Source organism: Pleurodeles waltl, chromosome 10 (assembly GCF_031143425.1).
Source record: "Pleurodeles waltl isolate 20211129_DDA chromosome 10, aPleWal1.hap1.20221129, whole genome shotgun sequence".
NCBI lineage: Eukaryota > Metazoa > Chordata > Amphibia > Caudata > Salamandridae > Pleurodeles > Pleurodeles waltl.
Genome location: NC_090449.1, coordinates 900799032 through 900826687, shown reverse-complemented (window position 1 = coordinate 900826687; position 27656 = coordinate 900799032). Strand labels below are relative to the sequence as shown.

At 42.0% G+C, this 27656-nt stretch overlaps 1 protein-coding gene across 2 annotated transcripts in view; it reads right to left on the bottom strand.

Moving 5' to 3' along the window:
- The window catches only part of VPS50 (VPS50 subunit of EARP/GARPII complex), an 880308-nt gene that overhangs the window by 729348 nt on the left and 123304 nt on the right, over window positions 1–27656 (bottom strand). For both annotated transcript variants that reach the window (XM_069211661.1, XM_069211662.1), the window contains exon 5: window positions 20752–20805. In XM_069211661.1, the coding sequence (XP_069067762.1) occupies window positions 20752–20805 (54 nt within the window). The remainder of the gene's footprint in view (window positions 1–20751; window positions 20806–27656) is intronic.

Sequence of the window (27656 nt, the reverse complement as noted above, 5' to 3'; positions counted from 1 at the left end):
TAATGCACATCCCTCAATCAGTGGAAGATAAAAACACAAATACCTTTCTACTCAGCGAGACAGGGGTACCATATGGCCATCCCTATGCCTGGCAAAGACATGTCTACTTAGTGGTTAAGATGACTGGTTGGTAGAAGTGGTCAGCAGGATGGTATGGGGATGCTATTGACTTTAGTCTGCCTGCCAGGGCACAAAATGATATCTTTTGTTATCCACATATGCTCTAAATAAAGGATTGTTGCTTTAATTATGGGACTTATGTACACGAAGCTTTGTTAAATCAACATAATTAAACGTGCTACTATATTTTTATTTGGAGCCATACCTACGTTTCTTGGTACACCGGTAGTACCAATTTGTTAATTAGACTGTAATTAAAATACTGCATTTTTTCTTGTATATGAAGTCTGTGAGGGGGTTTATCTAAATTAAACGAAATTGTCACTGATTGCTAGTAAATCATGAGGACAAGCAACTTATGTCTTTGCAGAACCTTCAGAATCAAACTTTCCAGCTGACTTTGCTTTCTTGTTTGCGAGGGGCATGGGTTTCTATAAACTGAGTTGTATTACACATGCAATATTCTATTCTTGATTGTAATAGATTCTGTGCAACATAAATTTATATATACATAATCACAATAACAAATGCAAGCAACAAAACCAGGGTGGTGCAACCCATCCAATTTAGATCTACGTAATGTAGAATAGATATTCTACATATGCATAATCACTCAATGGAATTTCAAAAGGTGCGGCCAGCCTAATAACCGTGGCCTCATACAGCCCAGGTACTACAGAACTATTTATTTGCCAGTGGTCACATAAGAAACTATCAAATTAACAAAGTTGTACGTAACAATCTGAGTCAAAGATGTAGGCATGGAAACTGGCGCTTACACCACGATAGGGGTCTGTAAAAAGTGGCCTTTGTCTCACTAAGTGTTGAAAAGGAAGGAGTGACTGGTACACCTACCTGTAGCTAGTGCTTAACTCCAGACAATAGGCACAAAAGCCCCTGTCCACATCAAAAATGTTTAAGAAAGTGTAAAGCAAAAATAAATATTGCTCCCAATATTTTTAAAGTGTCTCAAAATAGTTACACAAAGTACGTTAAACAACTGAAACAGTCCTATGAATTAACTACCATGAACAGGTGCTCCACTCTTACAAATCTATTGTATGTTGTGATGCTGATCCAGCACTTTTCGTAAGACATCAGGGGAGTAGTTGTTGTCATTTGAGGAGTAATGACAATGCCTATCTAGTATGAGTAGGGGATGTTCTAACCTTTGAATAACCTACTCGATCCGATACAGTAAATCTAAGGTCACAATCATCAGGTACATTTGTTTTCATAAACTGACCAAAGAAAACAGGAACATAACATGGTCAGGAAGATGTGATTAAGGCTACAGTCTATAGATTCATTTTTAAGAATCTCTATACGTTGTACTCCTCGAAAATGATATATGTTGTAAAATATTTGAATCATACAATGTAAATGTGATATTTTAGATAGGTTATGCTGCAAGGTAATAACAAGCACTTGCAATGCAATGGGTCTCGCGTTTGCTCGAGTTAGAGCTATTAGCGTTTTAAACTCCTAACCGGACTTTTCTTTTCACATAAACTGAACAGTAAAACAGTTTCACATAAGCGAGCCGATGGCCGCCAGGAGCGCATAGCAGACAAACAAAATGAAACAGAAGTTCACTCGCAGTTAAACATATTGGCAAAAGTGCAATTACCAATGTAATCGGCAAAAGTGCAAATATCCATGTAACAGGGTCAATGTCATGCAAAGCGCCCAACTACTGCCCAGCGAGATCGTGCTGCCTGCGAAATAAAGAGAAAAAGTAGTCCAGAAACTGTACAGAAAACATGGAGCCTCGTACGTTTTCAGTAGGTGGCCGGTGCGCCAGAGGCGGGCTAAACACCGTAAAAGGCAGGACGTATGCATGCCTTTCACTAATGAAATCAAGCGAATTTTAAAAGGCAAGCCCACAAACCAACAAAAGAGATGGGCGTGACATGGATGTGCTTAAAAGCCCATTGAGACATTACACCAGGGACAGAGCACTTTGCGCGCTTGACCCTAAAAATGGGTGACTGGTATGAAACAAGGAACACTTAATTGCCTAGACTCCATCCAGCAGCGGCGGCTCCTCAGTTAAGGCAGAGGAGCGTCACCAACTGATCTCCCAGAAGTGAAAACATGGGAAATAAAATGATTATACAACAGCTTATTATCATTTTATTTTCCTCACTGAGCGGAATCTAGAGGAGGGTGGGGTCTGGCCATCCTAATGGACAGCAGCAGCAGGGAGGAGGAGTGGTGGGCACTGCTGCAAGTGTGCATGTCGGTTTAGCCGGCCGTCTTAGGATGGCCAAACTGACATGCACACTTAGATCGCTCCCCCCGAGCTGTGCTGCACAGCTGGGTGGAGAACAGACACAGGCTCCCAGGGCCTGACTGAGCATCAAACCAGACTGATCAAACCAATCCCAGCACTTCTCTCATGCTGGGTATTAGCAGCATAAGAGGAGCATCAGGGTTACTGTTGGGAGTCTGGGAGGCTGTGTATGGAGTGCATGGAGTCAGAGCAGAGGAACAGAAGAGCACCGAAGCAGCAGTCGTTGGGTAAGTTCTATTTTATTTTTTCTTAATTTTCTCCCCCATGCTACCCCCCCAATTTTATTTCACAGGAGATGCCAATGCCATCCAGTTTGTGGACGATTAAGCACATTTCCAGACATGATCTGCTCATCAAATAAATAGTACACTGTAAAAGTAAGGCAGTGTTATAAAGTCATTTAATAGGCGAGTGCGCTTGTGTTGAATTATTTTAACAGGAAACATGGGATATAATTTCTTGCATAAAAAGTGTAACTTATCATTGTGTCGATCCCGGATCATTAAAGTATACAAGATCAAACAATTGGTAATAACAATAACTCTGGAAATTAAAACTATTAGTAATAAAGAAAAATACAAGATCGATATTGTGTATTAAATTGTTAAGCTAGACACACTTCAGTATAAGGCTTTTAAAGTCACATAGTACACCAATCCTAAAGGATGTAGAGCTCCGCAAAGTTGCAAACTTAGATAATCTGATATAGTATGATTCCATTTTGATTATTCAAATAAACCAATTTCATATTAGGAATAAAATAATCATCTTTGCACCTGGATGCATAAAATAGATAACGTTCAAACAAATATACTGATCAGATCTGCCCATTGAACATCATCTGCTTCTCTCATTCCTTTCATGACACATTTCTGTGCCTTTTGGTATACTATTTTGTATAGCCGTAACTGCAGGAACTCTGAACAAATAACTTTTCGTGCAGACATTATTGTGAGAACAATGAAAAATGCACAGCTTTAACTAAATCAGTTTCAAGTAAGACTGTAAAAGATTTGAAGAGAAGTCACGATGTGTGATTTGATAAATTTGTTCATGCATGTCGAAATGTATTAATGTTAACAGAAATCCAAAGAGTGATTATTTGAAAATTACAAAAAATATATATTGCTTCGTAACCATTAACATGATAGTGCGGCTCTGATTTAACTGTGAAGCAATGATCGGATAGCTTTATATATCACTTATATTATAACTAATTTTAATGCATGTTTTAAAAATTAGAAAATTAATGTGTTCGGGAAGTCTAATTGACTTCGAGCGTTCAAGAGATGCTCCCATGAATTTCAAAGGCGGGCTGATAGACTTTATTAATACTTTCAGAATAGTCTCCCCTCTGGAGCTCCGACCCTGAAGACACCAAGCTCGCAAGGAAAATGAATAATGTGTTACTGATCTAACCTGCAGGTTCCAAAGTTAGGCTTATACGGTCTCGATATCTGAATGGAAAGACAAGTAGTATTGCAGGCCTTACGGTCCAAAAATGGTTCATTATAAACGTAGACTCCATCTCCTCTTGGATAAGAGTTAAAGCTGGAGCTCAGTCGTCCTAAACAGGACCAACTGCTACAAGTGGTAAGTACCCCCGGCAGCTCAGGAGAAAAATGTGATACTTCACAGCAATGAAACTGATCCGCCAAATGCTTTAACAGGGGTGATCAACGGCGGCCAGACAAAGCAAATTAATTTAATATAAAGTTAGATCTTGAGTACAGGTATTAACAAACAGAAGCACTACAGTGAAACCTACCGAACAAGGAAACCAGTTCCTCAGCAAGTGTTGATGAAGTGTCAGGGTGCTACCTTTACATTCTCTTGCCAAATACCCAGGTAACAATGATCACTTATTCAAAAGAGTGAAAGCTTAGAGAAAGAGATGTCAATCACAAAACGGAATCTAAAGGAAACGTGGGCGGATATGGGTCATCTAAAGCAGACTGCAAGAACAGCACTGCAGGCCACAACACCACTTTGTCTGCCGATCTCTAAAACAGCAGCACCTAAGAACACATTAGGTATTCACGGGGCCACCTCGCTGCTAGTGAAAAAATGATGTCACTATGGTAATATGGACTAGGAGGTGAATTTATTAGCAGTATAGGTGCACTTACTAACAAAGCATGATAGAAACTGGAGAAACTCCAATAGAAGGATTCCACATTCCAGGGATCAATATTCCACTCACAAACACTACTCAACACTGCTGTGATCAAATTATTTTGTTGTGGAGATGAGTCTGGTGGCAGCACTGCTTTGAGGGGGGCGATTCGGGTCTCACAGAGACAGAGAAGTAAAGCTCTGTCATATTCAATTCTTGAGATGAACATAGCTCTAATTCAGTTATTTAAATAAGATCTGGGGAGCAAGCATCAGAAATTTTGCAGAACATTTGAGATTCCATTTTCAACTGAGATTTAACTTTTTAATCTCTAAGACTCTGTTCTTTTGAAAGTCACCACAAAAGCATCTCCTCACCAATGTCAACTTCTAAACCACATAAAAGATGCCCGGCCACGACAGCATAAAAACATCCTATACCATTTTCAAACATTGTTTACATAGACAGATATGTATTTATTCAAACGCACATCACTATTCCTTAAACACCACTACACGGACCATCTTTAACAACATTTTAAACTCCCCTTTCTCCAGCCTCTGTAAAGGCCAGCTCAAGAGGTTAGGACTGCCTGTAAGGTTAAATAAAGCACAGATTCTACGCACTGTTTAATACGCGTGAACCCAGACATGAAGGTAGTAAAACATTTTACCACAGAAGAGAATCCCAAATATCAACAGAGGGAGAATGGTCAAACTAGTACAAAACAGCCATTGCCAGGGTTTTCTGGAATCTCTAGAAGTGCCACACATTGATCAAAAAGAACAATTCAAACAGGCCCTGATGAAGAAGCTGAGGGTTGGAGCCAATCTAAAGGATTAAAAGATAGTATTCCAAAGTTTGGCTCCATGTCAGTTAAGAAACTGACTGCTGTGTGCTTCGAGACTTCGGGCTTCCTAGGAGAAAAGAGGCTTAGCATTACATTGTGTCAGATGTAGTTCCATGTGGATATAGTTGACTGCCCTCGTCAAAAGGCAAGCTGCAGTATAAAGGACTGCTGGTAGGTGGCGAGAAAGGGGTACATTTTATCATTATTTCCAACTGTGTGCTTTAGCACTTACAATTGTGCAACCTGTGGGTTTATCATTCGTAAGTGTTGTCTGATTTTTCTCAGTAGGTGTAATTAGAGTAATGCGTTTTGACAGGTTTATCTACAGATTTCTACAGGCTTGATCAACTCACACGAAGCCAAGAAAAGTTGCTGCTAGTAGCCAGGAAGGGACAATGCTCAGAGGATTTACATTTCCAGGCAATTTTCGTGTTTCACCCCTTTGGGGGACTTTTTCAAGGACGATGATACATACAATTAAGACTAAAATCACTAAGTATAAAAAATACTGCCTTTAGGTGACTACACAGAGAAACTTGGTACCACACACTTGCTCATTATTGAATTTTTCCCTTAATAATCTTTTAAGGTCATGTGTTCACTTTGCATAAGTTTGTGGATTATTGTTATTATTTTTTTAAGTGAGCATGTGGTTGAAGGCATTTCAACGCACACTTTACTATCTTTTCACTTTTCCATTCCCTTCTCTGGAGTCACCTATTGAATGGTCTTTTCGCAACTTTAAATACTTTCTTTCCCAGTCCAGGTGGTGGTTCTTTCGGTTATTCCTTATGCAAATGGGAGCTGTCTCATCCATGTGTAATGTGCCTTTGATTTTCATCATTCATTTGGTTTTCTTTACTCTAGGAATGATAATCACACTAGTGTTTTGGCTTTTTTTGGTGATGGTGGTATTGAGGACACGAGTGTGTAATATTAAGTTTCTCAGTGTAGTCAACTAAAGGTAGATTTTTTGATACCTTGTGATTTTAGTCTTAATTTTATTTATCATCAGCCTTGAAAAAGTTCCCAGGAAGGGATGAAACGCGTGTCGGCTGGAATCCTCTTTCGATCAAGACTGTCAACACACTTGTAATTCTCTTTGTACTGTTGTACATATTGAACATTGTTTTAGATTATATGTAAAATAATCTATTGGTAAGTAAAAATATATTTTCTACTTAAATATATTAATGTTTTTTCTTATACTGCTTTAAGTTTTGTATATCAGTGATTATTATTTTTTTGTACAGTTTGCAAGAATGTGTATTCCTGGACCTTAATGTAAAAAACTACATCAGATATATTGTATGAGTGTTCCACTACTTTTTCTCTTCAATGTTTGCACTTTAGTATGTGTCGTTGCTAAAAAGAAAATGAGAAAATTGATTTTGGACATATTTACTGTTAATCACTTCAGTGCGGTAGACAAAGGGTTCACGTCTACTGTTCATAACTCTACCCCTGAGCACTGATCTGTGCAGGAAAGGTACTCCTTTCCAGCGGTATCTCCCCCAAGTAAACCCCTGCTTGAGGCTCACTGGGGACAGCTATCTCCCAGCAGGGATCCAGCTACTAGAAACCACGGAGGAGGGGAGCTGCCTGCCAAGCATGGGAAAACGCTTTACCCATTTAAAAAAAATGGATCAGCGTTTCTGAGTCCGTGAGGGGCATAACAGTGTATTGTACACACAGATGCCCTTCCCCTGGGAGAAGGGCGGGGAAAGACCACTAGCCACCAGGGAACTGACAAAATATTTTTTTTTACAAACATGGTTTGTGTTTATTCCATCCTGGCCCTGGCTGTGCCCCACCCCAAAATGTCCGTAACAAATTACCTCCTCAGGGCATCATGGGGGAGGGGGCTACCTCCAATCTGCCACAGCAGGACCAGAAAGTTCACTAGTGGCTATGAAAAATGGTCAAGAAAAACACTTTTGTGGCTTGTCAGAAATCGGGGTGGGACTGGCCTTAGAACGGGCCCAATAATGTTTCAACACAACCTTGGGGTAGACTGGTGAGGTTTACCGCCAACCTAGCTCCCTTGGGGCACAACACCCACAAAACATAATGAAGAGTGTTTTTTTTTTTTTTTTTTTAAAGGGCAGTGTAGGGCAGCCCAGACAAAGCAAATTAATTTGCATATTGAATTCCTAACCCCGTGGGTAGGGAGTAGGTTCGCTCACATGGCACCAGGATTTCTTTTTATTACGGAAAAATACGGGGAGGGGTAGCCTTTCAAGGCATTGGCCTATCCTCCACCCCTAAAGCCCCAATAATCTTTCTGCCCATGGGACCAACTGCATGCCCTACACCATGGAAAGCGAGAGGGAATTTGGATTCTTTTGAGTGTACTTTCGAGGTATGGGAATCAGAGTGGAACGGATCAAACCAAGGGTAACAGGCCCACCCATACAAGTAGGGTACTGTTTCTATCAGGAGAAGTGTGAGAACGCTAGAAAGTAGGAATTTTGTGGACATCTGCAGACTCTCAAAGCTTCCTTTACATTAACATGAGTAATATCTCTCATTTTAGCCAAAGTTTGAGGTTCACAAGGAATACTGGGTACTAAAAGGTAGGGGATACATGCAAGCCGCACCACCCTGGAATCCTCCGGGTGTCTAGTTTTCAGTACAGTATTGGGCCCTGCCCTGGGTGGCAACAAGCCTGGGCTCAAATATTTCAGCTACCCATTTCATCAAAAAGGGTAATTTTTCTAGGAGAAAATGTGATATCTGCAGATTGAGTTTTGGGGACCTTTCCTGTCTTGGACGATGGGCTCAATTTCACAAGTGGGGTGCCGTTTTTATCAGGAGAATTTTGGGACACAGAATATTTCAACATTTGCTATATTATCTATTGAATTTCCATCCATTTGTTGCTTCCAAATGTTTTTGCAAAATGCTCACTGAAACCTATGACAGTAGGAGTAACCTCAAATTAAGAGTTGTACAAATAACCACTAGTGCTAAACTCGTTATTTAGAATATATTTAAAAAAATGCAGGGGTTTTACGCATAACCATTTTTTCAATCTTTAATTGAATGACTGCATGGTCAATACACACTGAAAATCATAAGCTGCAGCTCAATTCTTTACTCTGGCGATCGCATGTTTTTAGACAACCAAACAATCAAAAAAAGCACTATATATTCCAACAACCAGAAGCATCTGATGGACATAATGGTATATTACTTCTGTAAATCAGCTATTGGGGCAAAAAAAAAAAAATCACTGATGAAAAATGTCACTTTAATGCCCTGTCTCAGCTTCAAATGCCTCGCTCGTGAGCACCCATCTCTGTCCCTTCTTTAATGTTACAAGCGAAGATTTATTGAAGTTCTCTTGAAAAATCACGATCTTGAACTATTTAAGTTCTTGAATACCAAAGCCATTTGTGCAGTTAAACTGGACTTGTTATTTGCATATAGTACTGTCAGGGGCACGATACAGAGGTGGCCCCAGGTATGATACAGGTGTTTGATCTGTTTTTGTTTTGCACCCCAATACACTTCCACGTCAAAGAAATGTCTGAAAAAGCTTGTCCTGCCCCTTCTTTCATACTGAACGCACGGGTACACATTTCGCACCTGCATGATCTCCAGTCGTTGTGCCACATGTAAATGAAGGAATTCCTTTTTTCTTGTGCCATTCTGAAGATACAAGTACATGTGTGGATAGACTTTCGGAGGTACAATGTCTGTACCACCAAAAAAGAGATGCGCAGTTATGGGCCAAGCCAATGACATCTTTTCGGGGAAGAAATGTGGGTGCAGTCATATGCTTCATCTGCCTTAAGGGTGTGGGGTTCACAGCTCCTTTTAAAAAATCAGGCAAGCCTGATTTAGCAAAAGATGAACCAGCGGTCAGAAACCGTTGATTCGTCTTTCACTCACCTACTGAGCCCGGTGTGAATTTGCACCTCTGTTGGAGACAGAAGTTTTTCGTTTTTAAGCATCACAGTTTCAGTATCAGTGCAGTTGATATGGGAGCCTACTGCACCAACGAGAACCGTACGTTGTATTAATCTAGAAGAGCCGAAGTAATCCTGTCTGGAACTGTAGCGCTAAGCTGAAGGAGGCACATTGACATTATGCTTTCATATTAAACTAGATGGCTATGCTGTAATTAAGTAACTAAAGTTCCTTTCTGTTTCATGCATTTTTTGTTCAACTTGTAGTTATAGAAACATTTCGTTTGCTTTTCTTTGAAATAACCTTTCCTTGAGCAACGGGATATTACTTATTCCTAAAGTCACAATGACTTGGTGTGATGCCATTTGTTCAGAAGTTATTGAGTAATCTTTTAGGATCTAGGAGGTGTTAGATTCAATGATATCTGCCCCATGTAATTGGCCTCCCAATATTACAGGCTGTTTTCTGGCTGAATATATACTTAGAAGAATCATATCAGAAGGAAATGGATAAAAACGACTTGCTGCTAAAATCCATTTAATGTACTTCTTGCAAATGGGTCTATCAGATCATTAAAACAAAATCAAAAAGACTATTGAATTCAAGATCAATTTTATCAAGGGTCACTCTGCCATAGCATGTCTGATTAATGAAACAGAAGCAATTGAAAAAGGTACTAGATTTGTCAAATATAAAACTGAGAACCAGTTTTTATTTCACAGCATATTATTGCCTTTAACTACTCCTAAACACCTTCAAAACCCTTGTAAATCAAAAGCACAATGAAAACGCGGAATACACAGAGGTCTTAAAGTGGGGGAAATATGTTGGTCTTTTAAACTCCAATACATTGGTCTTCACTGTGACAGAAGTACACTCATAAAGGCACTGCTCTACCCGAGGAACACTTCAACACTGGTAGTATGGTGTGATAATAGACAGTGCAGAACTTACAACAGTGGCAAGCAATGTCAGTAGTGAATAATCTCTGCATAAAAAGTATCCCTCATTCCCTGTCCCTATTGCCCACCTCACTGAGGCAGTTATCCACAACACAAAGTTACAATGAACGGTGAGAAGCAACAATAGTCAATGTAAACAATCTATTGTAAAAATCATTCAAAGAACCCAAAGGAACTAAGAGGAAAAGTTCAAATGCTTGAGTCCGTAAAGGACTGTTCTTTATTTCATATCAAATTCTTGATACCAGCCAATGTGTTTCACTCCAACAACAAAAAAGGATTCTTCAGGGCTGCGCCCGCAACAGAAAGAGTCTACAAGCAGTTCTGTGGTAGAAACTATTTCTTGTTACCGGAACACCCCCTCCACGAAGCTCTTTCTCATGCTGTGAGAGCTGAAGACCGCTCTTTCATATCAAATTCTTGGCAGTACAATATTAACAGCCAATGTGTTTCACTTCCACAATAAAAAGGGATTATTCAGGGCTGTGCCAGAAACAGGAAAGAGCTACAAGTAGTTCTGTGACATAAAACTACATCTAGGCTATTGCTTCTTACCAGAACAGCCCAGAATAATCTCTTTCTCATGCTGTGAGAGTTGGGAGTCCGTTCTGATAAACAATTTACCTTTTGGCAAGAGCCTGTTTTTCTAACTGCTTTTTCTAGGGTTCCACTTTTTTGATATAGAGTTGGGTGGTGGGCTGGCCCAGGTGTTTCTTTTTGTGACCGGACCTTATCCAGCTTGGAGCTCTTTTAGCCTAAAGGCGGTGTTACTCCCTCTGCCTGGTGGGCTGGCTGGCTCTGTGTTGTCCTTGGTAGATTTTTTCCTCAAGAGTATTTCTCTCCCCTCCACACTCCTCACTCGTAGACATGTTAAATGTGTTGCATCATTAGTGTGACCATAACTGCCCTACTGGGTTCTGCCTGGGTCCTATCTATGGTTTAGTGCCTTGTCTCGCTACTTTCAGGCCTCCAACTGGGTGTTCCTGTTCTTCACAGGTGGACTGGATGTTTGCTCCGATTATGCATTATGATGTTGCCTCTGCTGAACATGGAGTCTGGGTGTTTGGCTCTTTCGGAGCTATGACTGGTTCTGCTTGCATGATATCTCTTCTCCCACTGCTGTCTGCCTTGGGTGCATGAGAAAGCTGTGGGCTGCCTTGTCACAACCTTTTTAACTTTAAAAGCCTTTTGGAGCACGATTCTTCTGTTCTTCAAGGTCTGATGTGCTTGATTGCAATGCAAGAGATGGCTTCCTCTCCTTCTTCAGTATATCTTATTTTTTGCTGGGACTAGAAAACCAGGAGAACTTTTCAAAATAAGTCACAGGAGGCGAAAAAGGCATTCAGAGAACTAAGTGAAGTTTAAAGAGGTGGTGTTAAAACTAGCAGATAAAAGAGGAGCTGTGGTCCTGTAGACAAGAGAGGAATATAGACAAGCGGGTACATGACTTCTGAAAGAAGAAAAATGCAGATCCCACACCCAGGCTTACTGTAGAAATCAGTCATATGATTGAGGAGGAAGAAACAGGAGCTGGATAATGGAAAGAGAGGGGAATTCCTTGAGCAACAAAAACTATTACACCATATTTTTCACGCCCTACCCAAGACCCACAACAATAGGAGACCACCCCAGGCTGACCAACTGTTTTGGTACAGGATCCATTTTAGAACCTCTTTCATAAATTTGTACTGCATTCTGAGGACACTGGAACACAAAACCTCAATACAGCTTAAAGGTACAAAATATTTCTTGATTGTACTGAGGGACCTCCATTTTGAACCTGAGAAAAAATTGTTGGTAAGCTTGGATATAGAAAGCATGTATGCAGGAAGAGGCACATAGTTCTGGAACATAGTTTGCTCCAGGAGATCTGGACAGATAGTACGCAGCACCATTTTATTTTAAAGTGTGCTAGAATGGCAGTGATGGAAAACATCTTTGAATTTGAAGGGATTCTCTACAAACAGACAGACTGTACATCCATGGGCTGTACCTTTGCCCAAGTGTGGCAGTTAATTTTCAGAAAAAAACAACCCTTTACATGACAGGACACTTGTATGGAAGAGATGTATTGGCAATATAATCTGGTCTGGGATGGTGAGCAGGATTCTATTGCACCTCACTTTCCCTGGCTCGATAACCATGACCCATTTTTGAGGTTTACCAACACTGAACTTACATTCTTGGGTGTAAACTTCTTCACAGGTGAAGAGGGTCTGTACACAGCCACTCATCAAAAATCAAAAGACAAGACCACCCTTATTAAGGGTTGTCAGTTTCTACCCTAGACCCGTAAGGGAAAATGTACGGTACAGTCAGTTTTCAAAATTAAGGAGAAACTGTACAAAGATAAGACACTAGAAAAACAATCTGAAGGGGAGGGGCAGAAGGGGTACACACGAGCATAGTTAATTTCCAATGAGAGGCCTGCCCCTCTCCCCCCGACACATCCCCCACTTTTGGCGGCAAGTCCAGAGGAGATAATGAGAAGAACAAGGAGGAGTCACCCTCCAGCCAGGACAGCCCTTAAGGTGTCCAGAGCTGAGGTGACCCCTTCCTTAGAAAATCCAGCCCTTAGGGGACTGCACTGCAGAATTGACAGAGCTTAAGGCTCTAATATTGTCACTGGAACATAGGGATCCTGACCTTATGACACTCCTTGTGTGTGATTCATACTAATTTGCTCAGTCCATTAATGAATACCTGCATCACTGGTGCCAGAATGGCTTCAGAGATTCAAAAGGAAACGCCATTAAACAGTTTCCTGTGGGGGAAGTAAGCAGATTTAAAGGAGATGCTACCAAACATCCATGTTACAAAAGGCCATCAACATGTGGGAATACACGTTGCAAGAAACACCGAGGCTGACAAAGCAGACAACTCAGCATTAGCCACGGCTACTGTTGCTGCGATTACTCGTTCCAAGACGAGGTTGGATGATGAAACACTGGCTGCTGTGAAAGCTTCGACTGACAGCAAGCCCTTTGCTGAGTGCTCAGAGGTCTTGGTTTGAGAAAGACTCGCTGTTTAAAGATTCCAGTGGTGCAGGGTCTCATGCCGCTCAATAGCTATTCTGATGGTCACCAGAGCTCGGATTCATCCTTATGAAATACTGGCCCATATTTCCTGTATGTGTTTGATTAAGGAAAAGTATGCCGGGATCCCACTCAAATACTTACATCTCTGAAAGGCAATGATAGACCCCTAATGCAGACTTCCTCTGTGGAATTTCAGCATAGACTTGTGGGGCGCCACTTGTCTGCTTTCACTACTCTAATGCTACATAGGTGTTTCTGAACTACTGAGAGCCAAAAGAAATCTACAGTGTGTTGCCCTGACTGACCTAACATGAAATAAACTGAGATGATGCCAGATGGGCTATCCCAGGAAGATGTGCAGGATGCTCAAGAAAAATACCTGACAAAGCCACATAGCGATCACGAGTAGAAGCTGTCATCTTCTCTTTTACCTTTTGATTTACCCTCTGAAAAGGGGATCATTGGATAGGATATAGAAACCTCTCCACCAGTGTAGCATGAGACCATCCCCTTTAGGCTTGAGACTCAAGTACATACAGCAAACTATGTTTTTGCAATTTGTGTTTAGTTTTTTTGTAAACACATCTGTGTGAGGTCAATGTTGGACTTTGAAGTCAGAAAGTGCTAGAAATGGGGTCTCTAGTTGGCAGAGGTATACACCTTTGTCCAAGTAGGGACACAATCCTATTCAGGGTAAATCACACACAATCCAAATTACCCAGTGCCCACCCTCTGGTAGCTTGACACTGAGCAGAGCAGTCAGGCTTAACTTAGAAGGCAATGTGTCAAGTATTTGAGCAATAAATCACACTCTAACACAGTGAAAACACCACAAAAATATACCACACAGGTTTAGAAAAACAGATAATAGTTATCTGAATAAAAGAAGGTCAAAACAACAAAGATCCAATAAGCACAAGTTGAAATATCACTTTTGCAAGTTTTAAAAGTCTTAAATCTTAGAAATCACTAGTTGTATCTTGGTTACATGAAGTACCCGGTTTGTGTAAAAAATAACATGCACAGCGACCGCAGAGGAGGTGGTGCGTGGAAAAATAAGGTATGCGTTGGATTTTCTGACGTGGCACAGAATGCACTGTTTCTTTCCTCGCTGCAAGGGGCTTGCGTCGTTTTTCAGCATGCTGTCTTGGTGCCTCACTGCGATGCAGGGATCTTTTTGACACCCAGGGACGATGCAGGGAAATCCTTGACATTCTGGAAGAAGGTACAGGTGTTGCATTGATCCGATAGGCAATGCGTCAAATTTTCTGCTGCAAGGCAGGTGCTGCGTTGAAGTTCCACTTCGGAAGTCGGGCTGCATTGCTCCAGTTCGGCTTGGTCGCAAGGCAGGCTGTGCGTCCTTTCCGGCAGGCCGTGCGTTGATTTTTGGCGCACAAGAAGCTTCCTGAAGGGATGAAGTTTTTTTTGCCCTGATTCTTCAAAAAACAGGAGGCAAGCTCAATCTAAGCCCTTGGAGAGCACATTTGGGGTAGGCAGAGTCCTTCTCAGCACAGTGAGAGGCCAGCAGGGCAACAGTCCTTTTCAGCAAAGCAGACCAGATGGGTCCTTTGCACAGCTAGGCAGTTCCTCTTGACAGGTTGCAAGTGCAGGTCCAGAAGTGTCTGAGTTGGTGGGGTCAGAGACCCAGTTTATATACCCACAAAGGCCTCTGAAGTGGGGGAGACTTCAAAGAGTGGTTTTGAAGCGCACAAGTTCTCCTTTCAGGCAAGTCCTGTCTGCCAGGGTCCCAGTAGAGGGTTTGGCAGGCCATTGTGTGAGGGCAGTCCACTAGCTTTTGAAATGTAAGTGTCAGGCCCTTCACCCTTCTAGCCCAGGAAGACCCATTCAGTATGCAGATGAGTGTCCTGTGTTTGTGGTTGTCTGGGTGAAACGCACAAGGAAGCTGTCAACCAGCCTAGCCCAGACGTTGACTGGAGACAATATGTAAGGCACATTCTGGCCATACTAATTATAACCTGGTTACCCTTTTCAGATCAGAATCTACCACTCAAAAAGTATATGAGTGCAGTCCTAATGCTAGACTATGAAAAGAGCAGACCTCACAGTAGTGGTAACGAATTTAGGAGTTTTTCGCTACCAGGACATATAAAACATATGTACATGTCCTGCTATTTACCTATATAGCACCCTACCTTAGGGGTTACTTAGGGCCTACCTTAGGGGTGACATATGTAGAAAAAGGGGAGTTTAAGGCTTTGCAAGTACTTGTAAAAGTCAAGTTGGAGTGGCAGTGAAATTGCACACACAGACCTTTCAATGGCAGGCCTGAGACATGGTTAAGGGGCTACATATGTGGGAAGCCAATCAGTACTGCAGGCCCACTAGTAGCCTTTAATTTACAGGTCCTGGGCACATGTAGTGCACTTTACTAGGGACTAATAAGTAAATCAAATATGCCAATTGAGAGTGAACAAATGTTACCATGATTAAGGGAGAGAGCATATGCACTTTAGCACTGATTAACAGTGGTAAAGTGTGCAGAGTCCTAAAACCAGCAACAACAGTGTCAGAAAAGTGGAGGGAGGTAGGACAAAAATTGGGGAGATAACCACCCTATGGCTGTCAGGTCTAACAGAAATCAAGGCCTTTCTGCCTGTGTTTACACTTGCCAGGTGAATAATGAAAGATGTCTGTGCGGAATTCGCCTTTTGCGACCGCACAATGGTACAATCTCTATTTTGCGAGTTGGTATCCTGTTACTGACTCCCAAAATAGGGATTGCGACTCGCAATTACAAAGGGACGTGCCAAGGGCATCCCTTCCTAATTGTGATTTGCTGTCCCATGTATGATTGTTTTGCGACTGTGAAAGCGGTCGCAAAACAATCGCAGTTACCACCAATTTCAAACTGGTGGTAACCCACTTGTAAACATGAAGGGGTCCCCAAGGGACCCCTTCCCCTTTGTGAATGGGGGCACCAACAATTTTTCAGAGTACGAAGTGGTCCTGTGGACCACTGCCTACTCTGAAAAAAATAACCGGTAACTTTTCATTTTTGTTTTTTGCATGCATCTCAATTTTCCTTTAAGGAAAAGGGCTGCTTTTAAAAAAAAAATGCTTTATTGACAAAGGAACTACAGACACAGTGGACTGCTGACCACAGCAGGCCACGATCCCAGTGACTGTTGCCATTCACAAATGGGTCACAAACTGCAACCAGCCTCATGAATATTGATGAGGCAAGTCCCTTGCAACTCATTTGCGAATCGCTAACAGTGTGGTTGACACCGTTGTCACATTTTGTTTTGCGACTCGCAATTTTCTATTTGCAAAAAATCACAAATTGCGAGTAGCAGAACAAAATGTTTGTACATCTGGCCCATGGTCTTTGGAAATTCATAGAGGTAGTGATACAAGCAAAGACTGAAACGGGCCTTTTACAGCCCTACAAATGCCACTTTGAAAGCTACAATATTTTCAATACTTCCAATGCTGTCTTGAGGACAAATGGTGAGTGATTTGTGTTATTAAAGCTGATTTGGCATGTTAGACCAGATTAACTTTCACTGATCCGGACAGACAGGCACATTAAAAATGCTTGCTGCCACTGTTAAATGTTTTTTCAAGTTTATGTTTTGTGCACCTATAAGAACGTACAGCATGCCATTTTACACATACTCCTTCATATATTAGCTGAATTACGATAGCTACAATTGAAACAATTCCCTTTGATGTATAGAAGTGAAAGGACTAAAATGTTTGAGTTAGGCCATATTTCTGTATAAAACACAAAGTGGAGCAAGATGGATGCAATTCTGTTACCCACTCCTGTGACCTCTGCCCCCTCAGTACACATCCTCTCTCCAGAGGCTTCAGAGCACACAGTTAAACAATGAAATAATGGTTTATTTTCACTGCAGTAGTTGTCCTGCTAGTGTTGAACTTTCCATGGTACAGATTTAAGACTGCAACAATCATCTATCTCATTCATGTCCTCACTGAGCTTATTGACTGCGAGAAAGTATTATTGTTCAGTGTTTCATATTTGTTCATACACTTCTGGATGACATTAGCATAGATGGTGTTGAATAGTTTTTTTAGGAATTGGAATGGTGCTTATGTATTAAGGTAACTACGTGTATTAGGTTTGTGTTCTAATTTGCTAAAGAACTGGAACGTTTGCTTACACCACAATGATTTTGTAATTTGACTAATTTTATAACAAGAATTGTGTATTGGAAACCCTTCCCTGTGCAGCTAGGGATGCTGTCCGATTTTCTGATGATCTGGCTGCCAATTGAGACTTAGAATCTTTCCTGATTTTGCATACTCTGTATATCTTTACATCTGAGAGCCTTTATGGCATTGGCTGTCTACTGCTTATTTTACATTTTCGTAATAAAAATCTAACTTTTCATTGATCTAGAACTAATTTGTTAGGTGGGCCCTGTTACTTATTGAACTATTTTACGCTGCTGATAAAATATTTGAGGAGGTGCCTTGACACACTTACTAAGCTGTAGGATAACAGATGAGGTACATTTTGGGGGGTCCAAAGTTTGGAGTACTGTTGGATCTGCTCCCACTCAGTTACCAGCTGTAACTAATCATTGTTATGAACTGCAAGAACCACTGAAGTAGGCGACGGATATGTTGCAGGTCAAAAACATCTAGTGTGGACCAGAATACACCTCTGTTTTTCCTTATTAGTAAAGCAGTTACCTGTTTAGAAGGGTATGACATGCTGTTCAGCTTTTAAAACGAGCAACTTTACCTACTTCAGAAGCTCCGGAAACAGAGGTAGGGTGTGAGCGATGGAAAATTAACAGTAGAGCAATCCTGACCAAGAAGAACACAGCTGAGACGTCAAGCGGTGGTGGCAGAGGGAACATCTTCTTCCTAACCACCACTGCACTAGTGTGCATACCCTCAGGTGGACCGAAGGGGACTGTCAGGCTCCCAGGGAAGTAACTGGACATTTTTAGCCGTAGCCTCTGTTAACGCCAGTGATGCTCAGCTGCTGTTTTCCTGATCGGTTTCCACCTAACCTGAAACACTGAGATAGGCATTTTCTCAGCACAGGACCTACAAATACCAGGCATACCAAAATATCAGGGAGAAGGGAAAACATGGTTGTTTACAAGTTGGACCCTCAGATCACACAATCAAGATGGGACTGGTAATTGCAGGCACATGTCCTGCTGCAATCAAGTGGCTCGATTCACTGACCTGCCTTGAACAAGGAATGTCAGTGACATGGTCCTTAGCCTTCTGTCTGAAGGCTTCATTCTTATTTGCTGTTGTTAGGAAACATTATTGCATCCATATCTATAGGTTTCCTGCATGTTATTAGCTTCTTTTCAGAGGATAAGCTTAAATGCATATTTATATTAAAAAGGCAGGTGGCAGTAAGGCACAGCTGTCAAATTTGTGCAAGAGGTAGAACTCTTAGCTTTCCATAATTGAATTAGTATTAACACATGTAAGCAACAGACCACTACATTAGGGCATTTTTATACTCAAGTTCTTGAGACAAACAGCCTTAATATCAGCGTCGAAGGACTTCATGCTTCCCTTTAAACATTACAACAAAAGACTGAGTGTGGGGATTTCTAACTTACATTACAGAGGGCCAGATGTCCTAAATTGCAATTCTGCATTTCCTAAATAGCGACTTCATAAAAATCACTATTCATGAAATTTAAAATGCTATGTACAGAGATACAGATTCCCTGATATATATTCCTACAAAGTAGGATTCGCTATTGGAAAATCGCAAATAAGGAATCCCATTGTATTTGTGTCAATGGGACGGTTTTGCATTTCCTTAATAATGATTTCTAGGAAATCGGTATTTGGGAGACGCAAAACCAAGGATGGCAATGGGCAAAAGGCCCCCTTGGCGCACCCCAAAAATAGTGGTGCATATGTAGAGCACACTATTTTGATCTGTTGCAATTTTTAATAAAAGCATTTTACAGTGCTTTTTTTTTTTTTTTTAAATTGCACATGGTTAGCATCGACTTCAAGTCAATGGGAATTGCATTTCTTAAATGTCCAAATCGCATTTAGGAAAGGCTTTGTACATCAGAATATGAATTTCCTATTCTAGGAGAATCGCAAATTGCGATTTCTACATTTGTACATCAGAAAAGGCTGTTTTGCACTTCTTAGCGACCTGAAATACTGATTCAGAACGTTAAGAAACGCAAAAGGTTTTTTTTTTTTTTTACATCTGGCCGAGAGACCTTAACATAGCTGGCTTCGAAGGGCTTTCTTCCAGTGTACCAACACCTGCTGGAGGACCTGGAACCCAAGTAGAGTTAAGTCTCAAGCAGTAGAGTTCCAACCTCAATGGACAGCATGTGAAACTTTTCAACATGAAGCAAGTCATCTGGCTTATCACTACCAGTCTCGTTGGTGCCACGGCCAAGGAGGACCTGGCTACAAAGGGTTTAGGTGTGGAGGAAAAGTGTGGTTGCGGCCACCACAGGAAAAATTACTTTATTCTCAACCACCATCACAGATGTCTCAGTGTAGATCAAATAAAGCACTGTGTCATTGGTGTTGGGGTCTGCCAGGCATGGCATCTTGTGCCAGGAAGCTGAGTCAACTGAGGTGGCATGGAGCATTGCTTCTGAGAGCTCTGGTTTTGAGGCATGAATGCAGTTAGAACGACAGGAAACACACATATTCGAACCATTGGTACAAGTACCTACACTAGTGCAGGAACAACATGGAGAGAGATTGAAGATTTGTTAGTACTGTGGTTCAAACAGAAGAAGAACCGCCTGAATCTTACAACAGCAGTGCTGCCTCGTCTGCAAATCTATGCTTAAAAAACACAATGAGAACTGCAGAAACTTGCATCCTTTACAATGCAAAAGTGTATTGAAAAATATTCAAAAACTTTTCTGTGTAAATTTCCTTCTCATATATTCTCACAACAAAAACTAACTAAATAAAAGACTAAATATATACATACGCTCTATTTCCAATCAAAATGCATTCTGCTGAAATAAAATACATGTCAAGTACAAGTTTGGAACTTTTGCATGACTGCTCAGTTCTTCTAACCAAGATGTTGCATTCACGACAAGTATTCATGTAAGAACTATAACACTGAGTCATACCATTTAAAATGCGAGCGTCATTGACTTGCAGACTTATTGAGATTTTAAACACTGTGGCACCATCAAACTAACAACCATTCACATCAATCTTATATTGACATGAGCACTGAACGAATTGCTCTGATCGTAGCACGATTTGATCCGCTGGGTGGATATAAAGGTTTGTCACTGTAAATGTTATCCAAGTTGTAACCTATTTATTTTTCAGCAGAGTATGGTAAAGTACAAGAAAACACCAGACAATGTTCTCTCACACTGCAAGTTTGAAAGTATCAAAAACTAAAAAGAATCTCAAAACCGAGAAAATAATATTAGCTCTAAAACGTTTTAAGATGTAATAGAATACAGTGAAGTTCTCACCTTTACATAAGAAGGCTGCTTTTCCAGAATGAGGTCTGCCACTTTTTTTGATACCTATCAAAAAACATATAAAAACATTAATGCGCCTGGGAAATTGGCAAACACAATCGTCCCTAACAGTTCAATGTGTAAGCAGTATTAAAAAAAAACAAAAAAAAAACACAACATCAAATTGCAGCGCCAGTGAAGAGATACTCAGTCTCACTTATGTTTTGTTATCTTGCTAGCCTGCAGACCTTTACAAAACCGCGTGGTTGCAGAAAAGGCAACAACAGAATTGCCGATCAGCTCCCTTGGAAGACAATGTCCTGTCTTTGCTGTCTGCCTCAGGTCGATACTGTAACTTTTAAAGCATTAGGCATGCTCTTCCTTAATTTTCTACAGTGTGTGCGTTCTCTGGATGAACCAAAGCAAGGGATTTGGAACTCATCTATAGGTGTTGCTGGATTCAATAGGTAAATAATAATACCATCCCCACTGAACGGTTAGCAAGAGCAGATCTAGTACGTTTGAAAATAGAAACGTACTAATGGTTCAGCTTCTGAGAAATCCAAAAAACATGAATAATTTTCCGTGGAACTTACTCTTTGTTCAACATACGATTCACGAGAACAATCGTCATACTTCATAAATGCACAAGGATGGCCACAGCTCAGTCCTCAATTGGAAAAGAATAGCCGCACACATGTCTGAGATTTTTTTTTAAGTCCCATCAACAGAAAGATTTTAGCTATCTGTTCTTGAAGACTAAACGTGAACAATAAGAATGCTTACAGTAGGTCATGGGCAAGCCCATAATTTACCATTGGTTGGATGTTTTGCCACTCTCATTCGTTTGCTGCTGGTTTGATGTGTTTCCTGCTTCTTGAGTTTGCCCCCATACATGCTTTATCATCCTTTTGATTGGATGACTGGCACCCGTTCACGGACCAGCACTGGCAAAGCTTTTATGTCTACCTTGGCACAGCAAAAACGTGCAGCCTACTGGCTTCGCAAAACCTTGTTAGGACCAGGAAGAGTGGCTCTGCACCAACCCGAGCATTCCTTTCAATCTTGTAGGACACGGCCATCTCAGGATACTATCAGATTACCGGCGGTATCTGAAGACCCTGGAGAGAAAGGACTGAGGGCCTCATCGCCGACTCAGGCACCTTGCAGCAGCCGGGCCGAGGGCGAAGAGTCTGGCACAGCCATGCCGTGTGCTGTTGCAGGGAAAGCCCAACACGATCAGCAGAGCGTCGTTGACTACATTACTCCTCCACCCCTACAGGAGTAGTGAGGTGGGAGCCGAGGCAGTCTTGTGTGGCCCAGTGGTAGGAGAATGGGGGGGGGGGGGGGGGGGGGGCAATTCCAAGGCCCTAATTGCTGTTTCTCTGGATGGTGGAGCCGCTCTAGCACCAAATTGGAGAACTGGGCATGCCGACTGGAGGACTCACGTCCTATGGGTACATCAGAGACAAGGTATGGCGTGTGGATAATGGCCACCCCATTCACATCTAATATTCTTCTCGATCCCGCTTCCATAGACAGGATTTGACAACAACTGACAAGCGTATAGATTACTGGCTCTAATCATCTAGCGCCATCTACCTGAATATTGTTTCTTACACCGGATGTATGATGGAACAATGCATGCCTTTGCAACGCAGTAAATCCATGCATGGTGATTACCACGCATGCACTTACCACGGGTATGCTTTTACCGCATGTTTACCACGAAAACTTTGTAGTAAATGCATAGTTGGTAAAGGCATATACATAGTAATAAGCAGAGGTAAGTATAACACACATTATTATATATATACACACACACACACACAAACACACCTTTCCACCCCACGCAAAAAAACTACCTACCCTAAACCCTAAAAACTACCTTACCACCCCAAAACCCATACCCACCCTAAAACCTAAACACACTTTACAGCCCCAAATCCCATACCCACCTAAAACCTAAAAATGTCCTTACCACAAAAAAAAACCAGACGCACTCTAAAATACAAAAAATGCCCTTACCACCCCAAAACCCATACCCACCCTAAAACCTAAAAATGGGTTTACCACCCTTAAATCCCTACCCACCCTAAAACCTAAAAATCCCCTTACCACACCAAAACCCATACCCACCCTAAAACCTAAAAATGCCCTTACCAACCCAAAACCCATACCCACCCTAAAGCCTAAACATACCATTACCACCCCAAAACCCCTGCCCACTCTAAAACCTAAAAATGCCCTTACCACATAAAAACCCATACCCACCCTAAAACCTAAAAATGTCCTTGCAACCCAAAATCCAATTCTCACCCTAAAACTTAAAAAATGCATTTACCAATAACTGTTACCAACCCTAAACACTACATATGCATACACCACTCTCAACCCACTTAATACTTACCTGTACTTACCTTTAAAACCTTTACCATTCATTCCTTTACAACTAAATGCGCTGTAAAGGCATGCGTGGTACAGATATATCCGTTGTAAAGGCATGCGTGGTAAACGCATATGCGTTTTGAAGGCATTGTGGTAATTGCATCTAGTTGCATTTACCGCATTGTAAGTGATGTTCCCCCTTACACCAGGAAGGGCTGACGTTTCAAGAGAGGAAAGAAAGTCAGGCAGGTTTTACATTTTTTACCACCACCGATCTAAAGATGCTCCCGTCCTTGCTGCAAGAAAAGAGATGGAAGCTGGAGAAAACAAATACTGTGGATCATGTAACTGACGCAGTATCTGTGGAGTAATTCCAGCTCAAACTTTACCGATCACTATCTATTAAGCTACCACAAACTCATTCTTGATTATTATAGCATATGAAGGCAAATTATGATTTTTATATGGCCACGGAACCGTACATCCAAACCTTTCCTGCCTTTAACCCATTCCGTGCGTCGGACACCTAGGAGCCATCCAATGACACGGTGGAGACGTGTGCGTAGGACAGCTCCCAGTCGTCCTGGCACCCACCCACGGAGGAAGCGCAGGTGCTCCCTCCATGGCCCTCCCTCTGAACCCCTACCAGGGATGGCAGCGGAAGAGACTATGGGGGTCATTATGACTTCGATGGACGTTTTACACCGTCCGCTGAAGTCCCGACGGGCAGGTTGCCACAAGTGCAGCCACGTCCCCACGGGCCCCATTATGAGTTTCCAGTTGGCCCAGCGGGAAATGGCCTACACCATTGTTGCCAGCTCCTAATCAAGCCAGCAGCAATGCTGTTGTGCGCAGGGTGCACCAGAACCCGTCGCAAAGTTCACTGTCTGCAAAGCAGACAGTGAACTTTGCAATGGGGCTGGCCAGGGGAGCCCTTGCACTGCCCATGCCAAGTGCATCGGCCCCCTGCGGCACCCTGCACCCAGTCTCTGCCAGCCTTTACATGGCGGTGCTACCGCCATGTAACCGTGCCATGTAAATGCTGGCGGAGAGGGGGGGTCTTAATCCCCAGGGCGGCACTGGCCTGGCAGATTAGGAACGCCAGGACTGCCATCCCATCAGATCGCGGTGTCCTAGTGGAGCTGGTGGCCCAACCGCGGCACAACCGTGGCGGTCAGACCACCGCCACTGCAACCCTGGCGGTCAATAGACTGCCAAGGTCATAATCGGGCCTTATGTCTCTTTGGAGTGCATTCCTGCTGCACAATCGCGCATGGGGATATGATCGCGCAGCAGGAATGCCCACTAGACACCAGGGATTTCTTTTTTGGGCCACAATGTTGTTGTGGGGCCCAGCTCCTTGGGCAAGGGTCATTCCCCTTTTGGGGGTAAATGTTGTGGCTGTTTCTGCACCCTCCCACCTCCAGATCGGCCAACGTATTATTAGGCACTCTGGGTTGCCTTAAAAATGGTGCAGGCAGTGTTGCCTGCCTTTACTGGTGCTGCAGGGTGTAGAATAAATACTGAAGACTTTTTGACTATAAATTTATTTCAGTGGTTTATGGAAAATGTATTTTTGGATGCGATTGCTGAACAGACTAATATGTAAGCTGAACAGTATTTGAGGGACAAAAGTGTCAGACTTAAGTCCCGCTCTAGAGCTACCCAGTGCACTCCCACGGATCCAGATGAGTTGAAGAAGTGGACTTAATTTTGATGGGCTTGATAAGGAAGCCGTTGTTGTCTTTATATTGGTCTACCAGTCCCTTGATGGCAAAAGCCATATTTCCTGCAATCGTGAGTCGTTATTGGTATTATCTTCTGCTTCGGATGCTGCAATTTGTTGATAATGCTTCAGCGTTGCCACAGGATCACCCTGATTCTGAGCTTTTTAAGATTCAGCCTGTCCCTGATCACTTTGTACAACGATTTTCAGAGATCTTTGTTACAGGGAAAGAAATAGCTGTGGATTAGTCTTGGGTCCTGTTCAAGGGCCGTTTGGTTTTTAGGCTGCACATTCCTAGCAAGATGGCATGTTATGAAATTAAGAGGTATATGCTGTTTGAGAGTAGTACAGGTTATGCCTATAATTTCAGGGTTTACACCGGTAGGGATTCCACTATTGACCCCCCTGGTTGTCTGTCGACTTCTGGAGTTAGTGAGAAAATTGTGTGGGAACTTGGTAGGAGACTTTTTAACAAAGGTCACCATTTATACAAAGATACCTTCTATACTGTTGTGCAATTTTCAGGGAATTGTTTAAAGTGGACGCTGTTGCTTTTGGCACAGTCTGCTCTAACCGTAAAGGTTACCCAAAGGAGCTTGTTTGTTTAAAAAAAAAAACTGAGGGGACAGTGCAGTGCCTTCTGTAGTGATGAACTGCTAGCTGTGAAATTTGCAGACAAGAGAAATGTCTACATGCTAACTACCATTCATGATTAAATTACTTTACCTGTGACTTTGGGGTCAGGTTGCTGAAGTGCGCAAACCTGTGTGCATTTTAGACTACAATAAGCACATGGGTGGTGTAGATAGAGTAGATCAGAGGTTGGAACACTGCTATTCGTAAGACTTACATTTGGTATAAGACGTTGGATATACATTAGTTTAATCTAGCAGCCTTCAATGTTTTTGTTGTATTTAAAGATTGTTCCCTAGAGTCAAAGATGACATTTGTTCAGTTTCATCTGTCTGTGATAGGCAGCTGTGTTGTAGTGGAACAGCCAAGTGTTCCTAGAGTTAGAGGGGTGGAGGATGTGGCTAAATTGAAAGATCGCTACTTTGCTTATTACATTCCTCCCACACCCAAAAAATACAATTCCTGTAAGAGATGTTGAATTTTATTTAAGCCAAGAGGCGTTCGGAAGGAGAGTCATATGCACTGCCCAGAGTGTCCTTCTAAACCTGGGCTGTGTGTTCCCGCATGTTTTAGACTGTACTGTCGTGTAGCCATTTCAGCTATAGTTTTATACGTGTTATTTTAGCAAACTAGGCCTGTCGCTGTGCACTTTAACCTAGATATATTTTATTTAGCTTTGTTATATTATTTTAACATTAGCCACATTTGCGGTCTTGTTTTATTTTCTCTATCTAGTTGTTCTTTGCCTAGGTCAGCACTGTGTTCTTAAATAAGTCATTTCTTTCACTCTGTGCTTTTCTCAAGGCTGCAGTACGATAGGTTGCTGGCAAAAGTGGTACACGTTGTCTCTAATGTTCACAGAAACATACATACTCTTACGTGGGGATCCTTTCTTAGAACATCAGATGTTTTATTATAAAAACACTACTACCATGTACGTTAGAGGGAGATTCCACCCAGATGACCATAACTGAGTGCTGATTGCTGATCGCTTCGCTACAGCTGCTTATGTAGACTACAGGCCTCTTGGTCAGGTATGGGGGATGATGTCTTCCCAGGGGGAACCTGAAAGGCAGAATTAGAGCTCAACATGCTGTGCTCTAACATAGCTTAGGTAGGAACTATCCCTACACACCTTAGTGACAGTATGATAGCGTTATTCTTGTGTTTTACTCTCCTTGTCATAATTTTAATCTTATTGTGCTTCATTGTCCTAGTTATTGCAATACATGCATTATTATCTAAGATGCAGTTATTTCAATAAAACCCTATTGAACGTTACTCTGCCTCTGATTGTTCTTGCATATGTGAGGCTAATGTACCTGAGACAAGTGGATGAGATCTGAGTGACCAGGATTCCCCTGAGGAGTCATGTATGTCATGCGCCCGGTTGCCCCAATCATCCGTGCTCTTGGGTCGAGATGAGGCACTGCTAGTTAGCTGGAACAAACCCAGATCAAGCCGACAGGTGCCACATGGTGCAGAATCAGACCCAGTCCCCCGCAGTACAGGTCATTCTGCCACCCGAATCCAGTAGTATCTTTAGGACATGAGAACCTAAGTGACAGTACCACACGCAACACAGTTTTTGGGAGCAACAATGAGTGTAAAACTGAACTGACTGGTCTGTATCATTTTATATTTTTTGTTCAGATTTCACGGTTGGCATTCGTGTGATGTATTTAGTTAGAGCTGTTGTGGTTGTAGTTCCCGTTTTGTATTTACTTCCAACTGGTTTGCGTGTTCTTGTTTGTTAAAAAAAAAAAAAGTAACTGCGGTGTGAGTGGACTGGCTTTTGGCTGGCGGTGTGTGAGTAGTGATTTGTTGCTGGTCACTACACATACTGCTAGCCACATGCCAGTCCACACACTCAGTCAGCCGGTGTGACTGCTGTGTCGGTCACGTGGGCATATGAAAGTGATGGGCCCTTTAATGGCGCTGTCTGTTGATGTGAGTGTTGTATTGTGCTGGACCTGCGGCTGGTGGCGTGAGTAGTCTTGTGTGGGTCATGTATGAAGGTGTGTGAATGGACTGTAAAGTGGGTGCTGCCTTGATGCAGCTTTACAGCTCAGAAGCTATGAGTAATTGGTTCAGCTTTTCAAACCTTCAATTATTAACAGCGTATTTTATTTTTGTGATATCCTTTATTAATAAAATATTTTATTTTTGA